The sequence below is a fragment of the Phascolarctos cinereus genome, unplaced genomic scaffold, assembly GCF_003287225.1.
Source record: "Phascolarctos cinereus isolate Bilbo 61053 unplaced genomic scaffold, phaCin_HiC Scaffold_9;HRSCAF=440, whole genome shotgun sequence".
NCBI classification, from domain to species: domain Eukaryota; kingdom Metazoa; phylum Chordata; class Mammalia; order Diprotodontia; family Phascolarctidae; genus Phascolarctos; species Phascolarctos cinereus.
Genome location: NW_027556402.1, coordinates 154978336 through 154991271, shown reverse-complemented (window position 1 = coordinate 154991271; position 12936 = coordinate 154978336). Strand labels below are relative to the sequence as shown.

At 35.3% G+C, this 12936-nt stretch overlaps 1 protein-coding gene across 1 annotated transcript in view; it reads left to right on the top strand.

The window, feature by feature from the left end:
• SLC30A9 (solute carrier family 30 member 9) overlaps positions 1-7701 on the top strand; it is an 80120-nt gene extending 72419 nt beyond the window's left edge. The window contains exon 18 of the mRNA XM_020990899.2: positions 3792-7701. Coding sequence (XP_020846558.1) covers positions 3792-3836 — 45 coding nt within the window. The 3' untranslated portion in view covers positions 3837-7701. The remainder of the gene's footprint in view (positions 1-3791) is intronic.
• Positions 7702-12936: the final 5235 nt, after the last annotated feature.

The following is a 12936-nucleotide window of genomic DNA, read 5'->3' as shown; positions in this document are numbered from 1 at the left end:
CTTATGGCAGACTTACATCTCGCCTCTTTATGATGCTTATTATCTGAAGGCAATTGAATTTGGTTACTTCTCTTGTTGCTTCTTCCATGGAATCTTGAATGCCCTTGCTTTATGGATGGAAGACACCTTGTAGAAGAGCTTGAATGCAGAGTGAGATCTTAAAATTCTCTACATCTTTCAGTCAATTGAGGGATGGTAACGATGTGATACACTGTTGAAGACTGTGAAATCCTTCTTGTTCCCTACTCATACACAATTGAAAATGCTCCCAGTTCACACATAGATGACTCTTGGAGAGATTTTGTAAAAGTGTGAGAGTAGGAATATTCATTGATATTAGTTGATGTTTCCTTGGTCACCTTTATTCAGAAATCATTAAGGTCCAAGACTTTTTCCGCTTTTGGTATCTTCATTTTTTATAAATATCTTGCAAGTTCACCCCTCAATGTCCTTACAGTTGTATCGCTTCCAACACAGATCAGTGATTCTATTAACTATACTTGATCCAATCCAACTGTTTTTACTATCTTTGTTTCCTTTAGTACCATTTCTTCTGAAAGCACCTAAGACACTTTGATGATAGGGTCAAGTGTGGTGGTTCAGTTGTCCTTGATGAATAAAGCAGTTTGTTGTTGTTGAGTTGATGGATATGTTGATGTTGATGGATAAAGCTGTTTGTTGAGTTCCAAACAACAATAGATGGCTTCTTTATGTGCTTTGTGTACATTATCTTCTTTGATCCTCACAACACCAAGACTTGGTTTCACAAAGAAACAGTCTCCAACAGTCACACAGCTAGTAAGTGATAACATAATTCAAACCCATTTTTCTCATGACTTCATTGTTGTGTTTTTGCTTACATTCATCATGAGCATTGTAAATAGTTTCAGTTTTTCTTCTGTTTGCTTCTTTCCATTTTTATTCTTTTGTGCCCTTGGTATGATTTTGCTTAGCTAGATTTCTTGCTACACTTTCTTTAGACTGGTTTTTACCCTTTACTGCTTCTTTCTGCTTTATCAAATGATAGTGCTTATCCATCCGTCATCCTTCTTGGTAAGATTTTACAGATGAGTTAGTCAGTCTAAACTGACTCGGCCTTTGGCAGCCATTTGTCTCCACTTGACAAGAAAGTCAGATGTTTGCTGGCTGAGGTTTTTTCTGGGCATTTTTGGCTCTTTGTTGGGGGAATTAATTTACATGATTTAACTTCTGATTGAATTTATTATAGCTAGTGTTGATGTCATTTCTGTTGTTCATTTCCCATTTTTAAATTTTCATAGCTTGTTTAAATTATTCAGGGCTAAATCATTATTTTTCTTTTTGATTATTATAAATTTTTATCTTAAGAGTGTGATCTGACTGTGCACAGGTAGATAGCTCAGGAATTATTCCTATATCCATGAATCTTTTCCTTGTGTCTTGGATTCCAACTTCTGTTCCTACTTGAATTTTGTTTTCCGTTGTAATCAAGGATGTTGATCTGACAAGATGGTCTGGCAATGAATTCAGATTTGGCCTAGTAGATAAAATGTGGTATGATGTGTGATCATCTCTGTGTAAGAAAGGCTGGAAACAAATTGTCTTGGCTACTTAGCCAATAAAAGGAATTTATTCACTGAAAATGAAGATTAGTTGGCTACAAAAATTAACAGGCCTTCAAATTGAGTCTTTCATTATATCCTCTTATTGATGTATACATGTTCATATGTATGTGTATGTTCAAATGGCACTGATAGGGACTGGACCTGTGATTTACGTGGTATAGAGACCACCCAGGTGAAGGGACGACTTCTACCTGTGCAACTGAACATGTTCTTGTACAAGTGATTAGGCCACTGAGAGGTTAGGTAATTTGCCTGAGGTTCCAGAGGCAAGACTTTAATTCAAATTTTCCTTGTCTATCCCACAGAAACAGACTGAGAATAGTTTGTAAATTATCCTCGATTTTCACTTCATCCTTTTTGTTAACATGAGTTGATATTACCCATGTATGTCCTTGGAATACTCAAAGAATACTCAAAGAAGGTGCTCATTCTTTTTAATTTTAGTGTTACTCTGAGAAGGTGAGATGCTAGGAATGTATTTTAGTAGGTTCCTATTTCTCATGAAAACTTTATATATATGTATATGTGTGTGTGTATGTAGGTGTGTGTATATATATATATGTGTGTATGTGTGTGTGTGTGTGTGTGTGTGTATATATATGTATATGCCACATTTTATATAGATCTTCTTCACTGTTTTCATTTTGTTTTTAAAATTTACCTTAAGGCAACTCTTCCTCCCCTTTCCACTTTTTACTTGATGATGATAGTTAGAATGTATGGAATACTTGATGATTTACAAAACACTTTATATACATTATTGCATTTGATCTTCAAGACAATCCTATGAGGAAGATAGTTCACATGTTTATAAAGCAGTCTCCACGAGGTTTTAAGATTGACATCATCACAATAAGTGAAAGAAACTTATCCACATCTTTTGACTCTAAATGTACTGCTCTTTCTACTCTACCATAGCTGTATTGCATGGTAAAAGTCAAGAATAGAGAATGTGGAGGCAGTGCACTGGATAGAGCACCGGCCCTGGAGTCAGGAGGACCTGAGTTCAAATCCGCCCTCAGATGCTTGATACTTACTAGCTGTGTGACCCTGGGCAAGTCACTTAACCCCAGTTGCCTAGCCAAAAAAAGAATAGAGGATGTGGGGGTGAGTGGCAGCCAGTTGGTTTTGCTGTTCCTGAGTGCTGAAAACTTCTCTAGGTCCTGCTTAGCTCACCTCACCTCTTGCTGGCCCTGCAGCATTTTTGACCGAAGTAAGAATTGTAATCAGGAGAATCTGATAGGTTTCTAGATATTGACTGACATAACTTCCACACATGTTTATTTCTCTTCTTATTCCTCTTCATTTGGCTGTAACTGCAGCAGCACTTAACAGGTAGAAACCGATACAGATAGTTCAGAGGATCGGTTTTCTGCTTCGATTTTAGACACCTTCCACTACAACTTTTCTCCTCAGAAATATTAGACTCTGTGAATCATAGAAAAGTTTAAACAACACAGTTTGAGAAACATTGGCAAAAACATACAATTCTTTATGTAGAAACAGTGTGTTACTACAAAGTCTTACTTAGAGTGGTATTTATTTAATGTAAGATACAAAGCATATGTTAGAATAAGTGAGAGTGGAATGGGGTAGAAAATCATGTTAACATACCTCCCAGTTCTGGAAATATTTTTGAGGGTTGTTGTTAAGTCATTTCAGACTCTTTGTGATCCCTTTTGGGGTTTTCTTGGCAAAGATACTGGAGTGGTTTGCTATTTCCTTTTGCAACCTTTTTTTCAGATGAAGAAACTGACGTAAACAGGGTTAAGTGACTTGCCCAGAGTCACATGACTAGTAAGTGTCTGGGGTCAGATTTGAACTCAGGAAGATGAATCTTCCTGACTTCAGGTCCAGCATTCCATCCACTGTGCCACTTTTTGAGAGAGTTACATTAAAGAGCTATTTGGGTGGGTAGCAGAAAGGTTGGCAAACCAATCCTCGTAAAGATTCCAAGGATAAGCCAAAGTTGGGAACCAAAGAATGTCTTTCAGAAGAACCCAGGGAGATGAGACCACTGACTTACTTTTTACAGTTCATGGATGATCTACTCATAAAGGTATATTTTTGCCCTTGAAAGTATTCTTTGACTCATGTATATGTAGTTTAGAGACAATCTCAATGAAACTCAAAACAAAAGTCTTTTCTCTTTAGTTATAAATAATGTGGGTTTTTTTTTCTTTTCAGAAACTAAATCCTGAACTACGACATGTAGATTTGGAAATATTATAAATTTGATGGAATATCTTTGGTGAACACTCTTGGAAACAGTTTTGTCCAGTACTGAGCAAAACCACATTGATATCAGCACCTTACCTCCTCTACCAGCTTTCCTTATGCTGAAGGAGTCAGCACAATGCAGAAGCCATTCTGGGCGAAGAATCTTAGGGAAAATGACTTATATGAACAGGCAGTCTAACTGGCCATTGAACTAAAACTGCTTATTGTTTCTATATGAGAAATACTACAAGTTGAGTTCATTTGAAAAATCATGTTTTTGTGTTTCGGTAGATGCATTTTTATTTCTTAAAATTCTTGGTTTCTTTCCCATGTCAGCCTTTCATTTTGTATAGTATTTTGCAATCATGTTTCTATTCTTTATACTAGTAAACATAGATGGAGTCCATGGGATTATTATTTATAATATAGAGGCCACTGAATGCTTTACTCTGTCACAGTCTGCCAGTCCTAAACATGCTGGCATATTCTAGGTGAGTGGTGTGAAGTTCCTTCTCTTAGTGAAACAGTACTTTGTGTCTACCCTTGCTTATAGAGCGTGGAATCTCATTTCTACTCGCTTAAGTGATTCTTGGCCTGGCTGCTAATAACGAACATTTTTCTTTTTAAATATGGTAAACTGTATATGCAGGGTCCAGGGGTGATGCAGTTACTGGACTGAATGAAGGCACTGTTGATAGAATCTTCGAGAAATAGCAGGGCCTCCATTTTTCTGTGTACTATTCCTTTTACTTCATTTTGAATAATATTTATTAATATAAGGAATTAAAACACGATCTTGAGAATTTCCTAGGGACTATGGACTTGTGGTGGCTGCTTTTTTTCCCTTTTCAGTAATACCACAGTATGTATTTACTGGGAGACAAGGTGTATATCAAGTTTTAATGTTCTGTAAAATATGTTAGAAATATTTATAATTTTACAGACAGGAAGACATTTTTAATTTATTTAAGCAGAGACACAACTTATGTAAATCTGAATTGTGGATTATTTCTTATTTTAAAGCAAGTCCCTCACCTGTGAAGTAAAATTTATTATCCTGAAAACTATGTGAATGACTTTCATCATATTGATTGCATAGACTAAGATACCTGAATTGTGGGTTTCTGGTATTTACCAAACGGGCATTCAGCACTAGATTGGCAATAACAGATAACCTAAGCAAATAGTTTTCTAATGACTCTCTGAGTTGTTGAAGTAAAATGGTATCGTTCTCTAGTTGGAAATTGAATAAAAGAACTGCGGCTGTATAGCTATCTGTCTCCAAAACAACCACCTCCACATGCACTTTAGAATTATCAGGTAAAAGTGAGTGTTGGCCCATGGAAGGGTAAGGACAAGGTGAAATTATAATAGTGATTCCATTGCTAGGTTAGCTGGTGCTGTAGAAGAAAAATGGAACACAAGTTTGAAATAGTCTCCAAAAAATTATTTGGGTTAAATTTTGTGAACTACAGCAAATTACAGTTCTGGAGACCAAAATATCAGCATTTGATCCAGTGGTTTGCAATGGTATTTTTTATCCTTAGATGTCATTTACCAGGAAATTAGAAGAATTTAAACTGGCATACTTTTTTGACCGTTACTGAGCATTGTGTATGCTATGAATTTTAAGTGAAGTGACATTCCAAAAAGTTTTTTTAAAGGAGCATGAAATTGCACATAATGTATATAATTTTATGCCATGTTCTTGTGGTATCAGATTCCTTAACCCCATTTTTGTTTTTCAGTCTATTTTTTTATTCTAATTTCCTCTATCCTCTTTTTTTCCATGCCTCCCACCAGCTAATTGTTGTCCTGTGTAAGTGCCATCTGCAAAGAAGCTGGCTATAGTCCAACTTCTATGATAATTGTTAATTTATAAAATTTAACAGATCTAGACATTAGAATTAACCCTTTAAAAATAAGTAAAAACTCTAGGCTAGCTTATAAAAGTTATTTAGACATTTTACATTCTTTGAAGGTTCTCCTAAAAAAAAAAGATGAGAAGTGTGTTTTTGATTCTTGATAACTTTTTGTTTTAATCTGGTTCTAATTTGTGTTACACCTCAACATTTCCTGTGTTGATGATAACATGCCCATCATTGGAGATCATTAATGATTGAAAGCTGTGTCTCAGCTTTTTCTTTACTTTTCCTTTACTTTCAGATGGTTTTAAATAAAATTTTATACATAGGAAAAAATTTGAGTGTTTATTTAGTAATTTGGAGATTAGAATCTAGAACCAGGAAACCTTAAAAATCATTTTCTTACTACAGCTTATTATCTTCATTTTTAACTTTAAACAGATTAAAATTATATAGTCAGAGAATTGAAATTCTTGTAAACTGATAGGCTTGCTATGTAGGCAGTAGGGTGTCATTTTTCTTTTTTACCTGAAATGCTTCTGAAGTTTTAGGTTCCCATCAGCTTAAATGATAAGAACTTAATACTACACATGAATAATTTGAGGAAGATGTAATCTGAGAGATAAAAGATGCAAAATATCCATTTTGAGGGGGTATGAATAAATTAGTTCTAATGCCTGTGGTGTTAATGTACCAGTTATGATACATAACATCATAATATGCATGTATGTGTCATATACATGCATATTTTTATAAAGTAGGTGGCATGTGACATTAGTACTCTAAAATGAGAAATAGGGATTATTCAGTTCTGCCTGTAGTTTTGCTTAATTATATAAGCCAAGTCATTCAAGAGTATTTGAATTTTGAGGCAAACTCTCAAAACAAACCAGAAATTTGTTTTCTGAATTTTTTTGAGATTTATTTTAAGCATTATAATTCAAATTTCCCATCAAATTGTGCAGACTATATTAAAGAAGAAAAGATGCTCCTTAGATGTCAGTGATTAGAATCAAGTAGAACAGGTCTTGTATTGTGCATTGAAAAGCAGTAAATTAAACATGGATAGGCAGGGCATTCTGGCTGCAAAGGGTTCTTTATTTCTGAGTAGCTCTGGCTGACATTTGGGAACTATCAGAAAGAATGGCATAGCTTTTCTTAACTCTTACAAGCTCATAAGAAGTGAAGCGATCTTTAATCTTCATCTTCAATGTAAGAGTGCCCATTTTTACACCATGGCAGTGATGCAACTTACTTTAAATGGACTGACTATCCAGCCTAATTTTGATTAGAGCTTTGAGACACACTCAGCATCAGAGGCTTATTGCTGTTAAGTACTAGTCTGCAATGCTCTGGAGAAAGATATGGTATTAGAATCATTAAATACTGGCTGACATTCAGATCAGAAACTTTTCCCAACATTAAAAATGATAAATAAAGCCAACCAAACGTGACCAAATTATCCCAAATGTCAAATTATCACATTACTAGGGATTATGATATATGGTCTTTACTGATGTCTTTTCATAATTGAAATAATGATTTCTACTTCTATTTTAAATTTTATATATATTTTTCAAGGAAACTGTTTTGAGATGTTGAAAGTTGGGTATTGCAGAAAACTTGCAAAAACATCCATATCCTTGTCCTCATGCAGAAATTGTGATGATTTAGTATTTTAGCATTTGACAACCTCCAATTTGCTAAACTGTCAGAAATGAGTGACAGAAAGAGTTAAAAATAAACTGGATACACTTAATTTTGAAGGGGTTTCCCATGGATTTTTTGCATCTTTACCCTAAGCAAAGCTTTGTCAAGGCACTTACAGAAAAGGTTTGTCTAGCAATCTTTATTTTGCATACAAGTTTACTGCCATATCTAAAATCTAGTTTTGTGGAAAAGAGACAATTCTAATTTCTCTTGATTTGTATTTCATCTGTTTGATGTTACTGGTAAAGTAAGTTGGCCATGATGCTTCCTTTTTTTCCTCAATAAATATCATATGCAAATAAGAGCAGTTTACATTTTGATTTGGCATTGGAGAAACAGTAAAATTAATGTTGAACTTGCGTACACATCACATGTTAATTACTCATTGATGGTCTGTTAGTTTCACATGCCTATTAACTAACTTAAGAATTCCACATATATTTTTGAGCAGAACTCTGTGGGGTTTTGTAAATAGTAAGAGTTTATGATTTTCCTTCTGAAAAATTAAAAATATTGTAACTAATCCTGAAAAGTCTTTATGGCTACTTTATGTGTCAGAAATACTGTTATTTATACACATAGAGATCGTCAAACCTGTGTGAGCCAGGCAGGTGGTAATAATAACTTCTTAATGTATCATCTTTGCATTTTGAGAGGTCTTTAATAGTTGTTAATCAAGTTTATTTCTTATTTTGAGATATATCTAGGGTTTTAGGGGATAGAAAATATAGATGATATGTTTTGCAGAAACCCTTGATACACAAAGATGCTTTGAGTTTAAATTTTTTTTTGTTCCAAGACAGACCTAATAGAATAATTTAAAATAATTTAAGTGCAATTATCTCCTAAAGTTTCAGCATAGTAGGCTGAAAAGAAAAGCACCACAATGTATTGTTTATATGTTAGAAAATAGAATTAAAAGATGAATATATGTAGCACCTTATAGTTATTTAAATAGAATTAAAATCATTATGCTGTTTATTTTTATATGCTTGGACTGAAGTACAAAGGAGAAGCAGAAGAGATAGTAAAGAAATGGAAACAAGTCATTTGCTCATTTTATTATAGGTAAGGTAACCAAATATGTTGCATTATTTTAAGTTATGATTTTAATGGTAAGAGCGGCTGTGATGATCATTTATTACCTGATCATATGAGGCTGGAGTATTTGAATTTTGAGGCAAGCCAGAAATTTTTCTAAATTTTTTGAGATTTGAAACATTATAATTATACAAACTATCTTAAAGAAAAAAGATGCTCTTTCGATGTCGGTCATTAGGATTAAGTATAACACATTTGAAGCAAATTATAGGAATAAAAAACAGAATAAGCTCTTATAATTGCAAGAATTACACATTTTGTATTTCTGAAGGTCAGTATAGCTAGAGCACACAACGTAAAGTATAAATCTAATAACTAATTGCTAAATGCATATTTAAACTTTGGTGTGTAACTCAAATCCAGGTGCCTAGCTTATTTTTTGACAGTTTTATCTGAAGTTGTTTAAATGTTGTCTTAATATATGTAAATGACAGAGGGGTGCTGCGACTTTGTTTTTTTTTGGCCTCTTTGGGCTTCAGTTTTCTCATTTATAAAATAAGGGATTGAGGTAGATTATCCTTTCAGCCTCTAAAACCTCTTGATTCAGTTCTTCAAAAGTGTGAACCAACAGTTTAAACACCAGGGAATACTTGTAACCCTAAAGCAGAGTGCTCTTTTCTATCAGAAATACATCAGATGGACAGAAAGCCCCTCTCAGACTAATTTTTAGAATGTTGATGGAGAACATAACATTTACTTGATAGTTCAGCGTAAAGCCAAGTGAAGATTAATGACTATCCATTACCCATAGAAGCATGTGGGTCTGGAATGGACTAGGCAGAGGTAACAAGGAGTCAGGAGGGAAGGACAGATTTATCTTTGTGTAATAGAGGTATTTTTGAAAAATTGGATGTATATTGGGTATTTCTAAGTCAACTCATGTACTAAATGCACTGGAGATCCTCACTGTTTAAAAGAATTCTTCTGTAATAATAATAATAATAATAATAATAGGGATGGGGCATTAGACTTGTTTTTTCACTGGTTAGGGAACTCCTTGGTCAGGAAATTCTTTTTATCAATGCAGTTCAGCACCTGCTCTGCAACTTCAAGTCCTAGAGAAATGCCTAGAGCAATAAGCAATTAAATGACTGCCCAATAATAATAGGTAATATTTATATAGTGTTTAACATTTGCAAAATGCTTTGTATTACCTCAGTTGATCTCCATAACCTATAAAGGAGTTGCTATTATTCCCATTTTACAGATGAGGAAACAGGATGAGAAGTTGTGACTTGCCAGGGTTATATAGCTAGGGATTCAAAGTCAAGTCTTCATGACTCCCAAGGCAGTAGTCACTCATTCCACTATGTCAGCTAGCAAATGATCACTCACTAATTTCACTTGCTTAAAGTAAGTAGACATCTGCAGCTTTACCCTCAGATTATTCCTAATTTTGCAGAATGGGGGAGACAGTTGATTTCGGGGCAGTTTGGCTTCAGTTAATATGACCGTAGATCAGAAATTCCAAAGAGTCCCAGCCTGAATCTCCTGTGGGCCAGCCTAGGATAGCTTTCAAACCCATACTGAAAACTGGCTGTCTTAGAACCAGATTGTTTTTGTGGGTCAGTTAATTAATGGTCTTACATTTCCACATTGGAAGCCAAGGATTTACCAGTGACTGGAACCCTAATCTTCCTTGTGTGAGGAAGACCATACTGAATCATAGGGTTATTTTTGTTATTGTCGTTTCAGTTGTGTCTAACTCTTTGTGACCACATTTGGGAGTTTCTTGGCAAAGATACTGAAATGGTTTGCCATTTTCTTCTCCAGCTCGTTTTATAGATTAGAAAACTGAGGCAAACAAGGTTAAGTGACTTGCCCAGGGTCACATAGCACATAAGTGTCTGAGGCCAGATTTGAACTCAGGAAAATGAGTCTTCCTGATTCCAGAGCCAGCACTTTATCCACCCTGCCACTTAACTGCCCCATGAATCACAGAGTTAGTCTCTTGTTATCCCAGGTTGTTTCAGATTCTTAAAAAAGTATCAACTAAGTATAGGTCCAATAAGGGACATACAGAAGTCTTTATTAAGAAGACATTTTCAATTGCAAAAAATTCTGAGGCCTCAATTCTCTCCAATTAGCTAGTGCCTTGAATTCAAGGAAAAGCAAATTAGGAATTATTTGTATTTGTCTTGTTTTTAAGATTCCTCAGATGAGCTTGGTAGCTTTGTGCTACCCCTACTGCCAAAACCCTTGAGAGTTTCAGCTGTTGCTTTCTTTCCTACCTGCTGGCTTGAGTGACACTTGGTATATTATCCTGGAATTGGTGTTGCTTACTTAGATACTTTGGAATAGAATTTGAGCTGTCAAGAGTAGAGAGCATAGCTTGCCCTGTTACTGGATGCCAGTCCCATAGGTTTCTTTCTGTTAAAGATGTGCAGAAATAATTTGATGTACCTTTATACTATTTTTTTTTTGAGGCATTCGAAGTTATGTGGCTTTCTCCAGGGTCACACAGCTAGTTAGTGTGAAGCCGTATTTGAACTCAGGTCCTCCTGACTCCAAGGCTGATGCTCTATCTACTGTACCACCTAGCTGCTTTCCTTTATACTCTTGCTAAGAGTCCCCAGCTTGTAATTTCAAGGAATAAGAGGCAGAATATTTTTGTCCAGAGTATTCTTCAAGGATAGCTCATACCTCCAAAACCAAAGCTCATTATTTTATGAGGCACTTTTTAGAGTACTTTAAGAACTGCTATAGATATCTAGGTTGTGCAGTAGGTAGAATGTAGGATCTGGAGTCAAGAAGACCTGAATTCAAACGTGGTCTCAGGCGCTTAATAGCTGTGTGACCCATAACCTTGTTTGCTCATCTGTAAAATGAGCTGTCGAAGAAAATGGCAAACCACTCTAGTATCTTTGCCAAGAAAACCCAAATGACATCAGGAAAAGTTGGACACGACTGAAAAAGATGATGAAACAACATAAATATTCTAAACATGTTTTAAGGTAGTATCTATACTTGTATTTGAAAAATTACACCCTGGCTTAAAGGGACTGTTAATTTTTTTTAATGGGTAGATCCACAATATACTCCTAGTAAATGCTTGTTGAATTGAATATTTACCTCAGGAATTTTACATTCCACTATTTTTTCTATGTCTTTATAAAAGTGCTGTGTGGCATGACTGATTTTAAAAATTAAAGTGAATTAACACATTTTTGGGCAATTTCTTGATACCTCCTGAGATAATTGGAGACAACAAAAGTAGGATGGAAATCTTTGAATTAGAGACAATTAATTTTATTCTCTTCTCTCTGTGGAAGTTTTAAACAAATTCATTTGGACAAAGTTGAGGACCTACTTTGTGCAGAGCATAGTGTGTCCCAATTATTGGAGGAGATGGTTTACATGGCACATTACATGGCTTTCAAAAATAACTGTATTATAAAAGACTAAATGAGTCATTGGAGAAGCATAACAAAGGGCTGTGTCAAGTCTGAGAGGGAAGAGGTTGTCCTGGGGACTTAGGGAAGGCTACATGAAAGAAAGAAGTGACATTTGAAGTGGGTTGCTAAAGGAGGGGCAAAAGTTGAGAGAAAGTAAAAGTAGGAGAACATTGCAAGTATAGAAAGCAGCCTGCACAAAGACATGGCCACACTTGAGAACCTAGAGGGCCACATGTGGCCTTGAGGCCACAGGTTCTTAACCCCTGAACTGAGTAGAAGGTGGGAAAGTAATGTGAGACTGGGCCAAAAAGGTAGAGTAAGGCCACACCCAGTGGGCTTTGAATTTTAAATTGGGGAGCAATACTTTCAAGGAGGATTGAAGAAATAAAAGTGTGACTTAGGCTTGTCACTAAACTTCAGATATAAGGAGGTCATGTGTTTTTGGCTAGTATTTGAAGTATGGATTTAGGCATTTTTTCTCAAGCTATGATACAGAGATGGTGATTTGGATCATTGAGTTTTAATGATAATTTAGGAGTAACAATTGATTGTCTTTTTACTTTTAACTATTAGGACAGATCTAAAAGACACTTGCTATTTACCAGAAATCCAGCTTTTGAAAGAGGAAACTCATGGTTGTCAGGACAAAATGGAAGTAAGAGTGTATTTGGAAAAGTGCAAAAATATGAAAATTAATTTCAGTTGCAAATAAACCCACTTGTAAGAGATCTGTCCATTGATGCAGGAAAGACCAAGTGGATGAAGACTGTTGCCCAAATTTCAACATGCATTTGAGTGGAAACTCTGTAGGGCTTGTCCAAACAGTATGTATATCTGAAACAGACAGCATAGGAAGAGCAAGCAAGTTGGGCCTAGAGTTGAGCAGGAGGGGGAGGAAGAAGACTGGATTGCTTCTGGGATATTAAAAAGTTACCATAATGACCTAAAGCTACCCATGAAAGCAATTTCATTACTAATGTTTTACCAGTGAGATTGCAGCAAGACATGGAAAACCAAACCACTACCTCTATGGAACTAAAA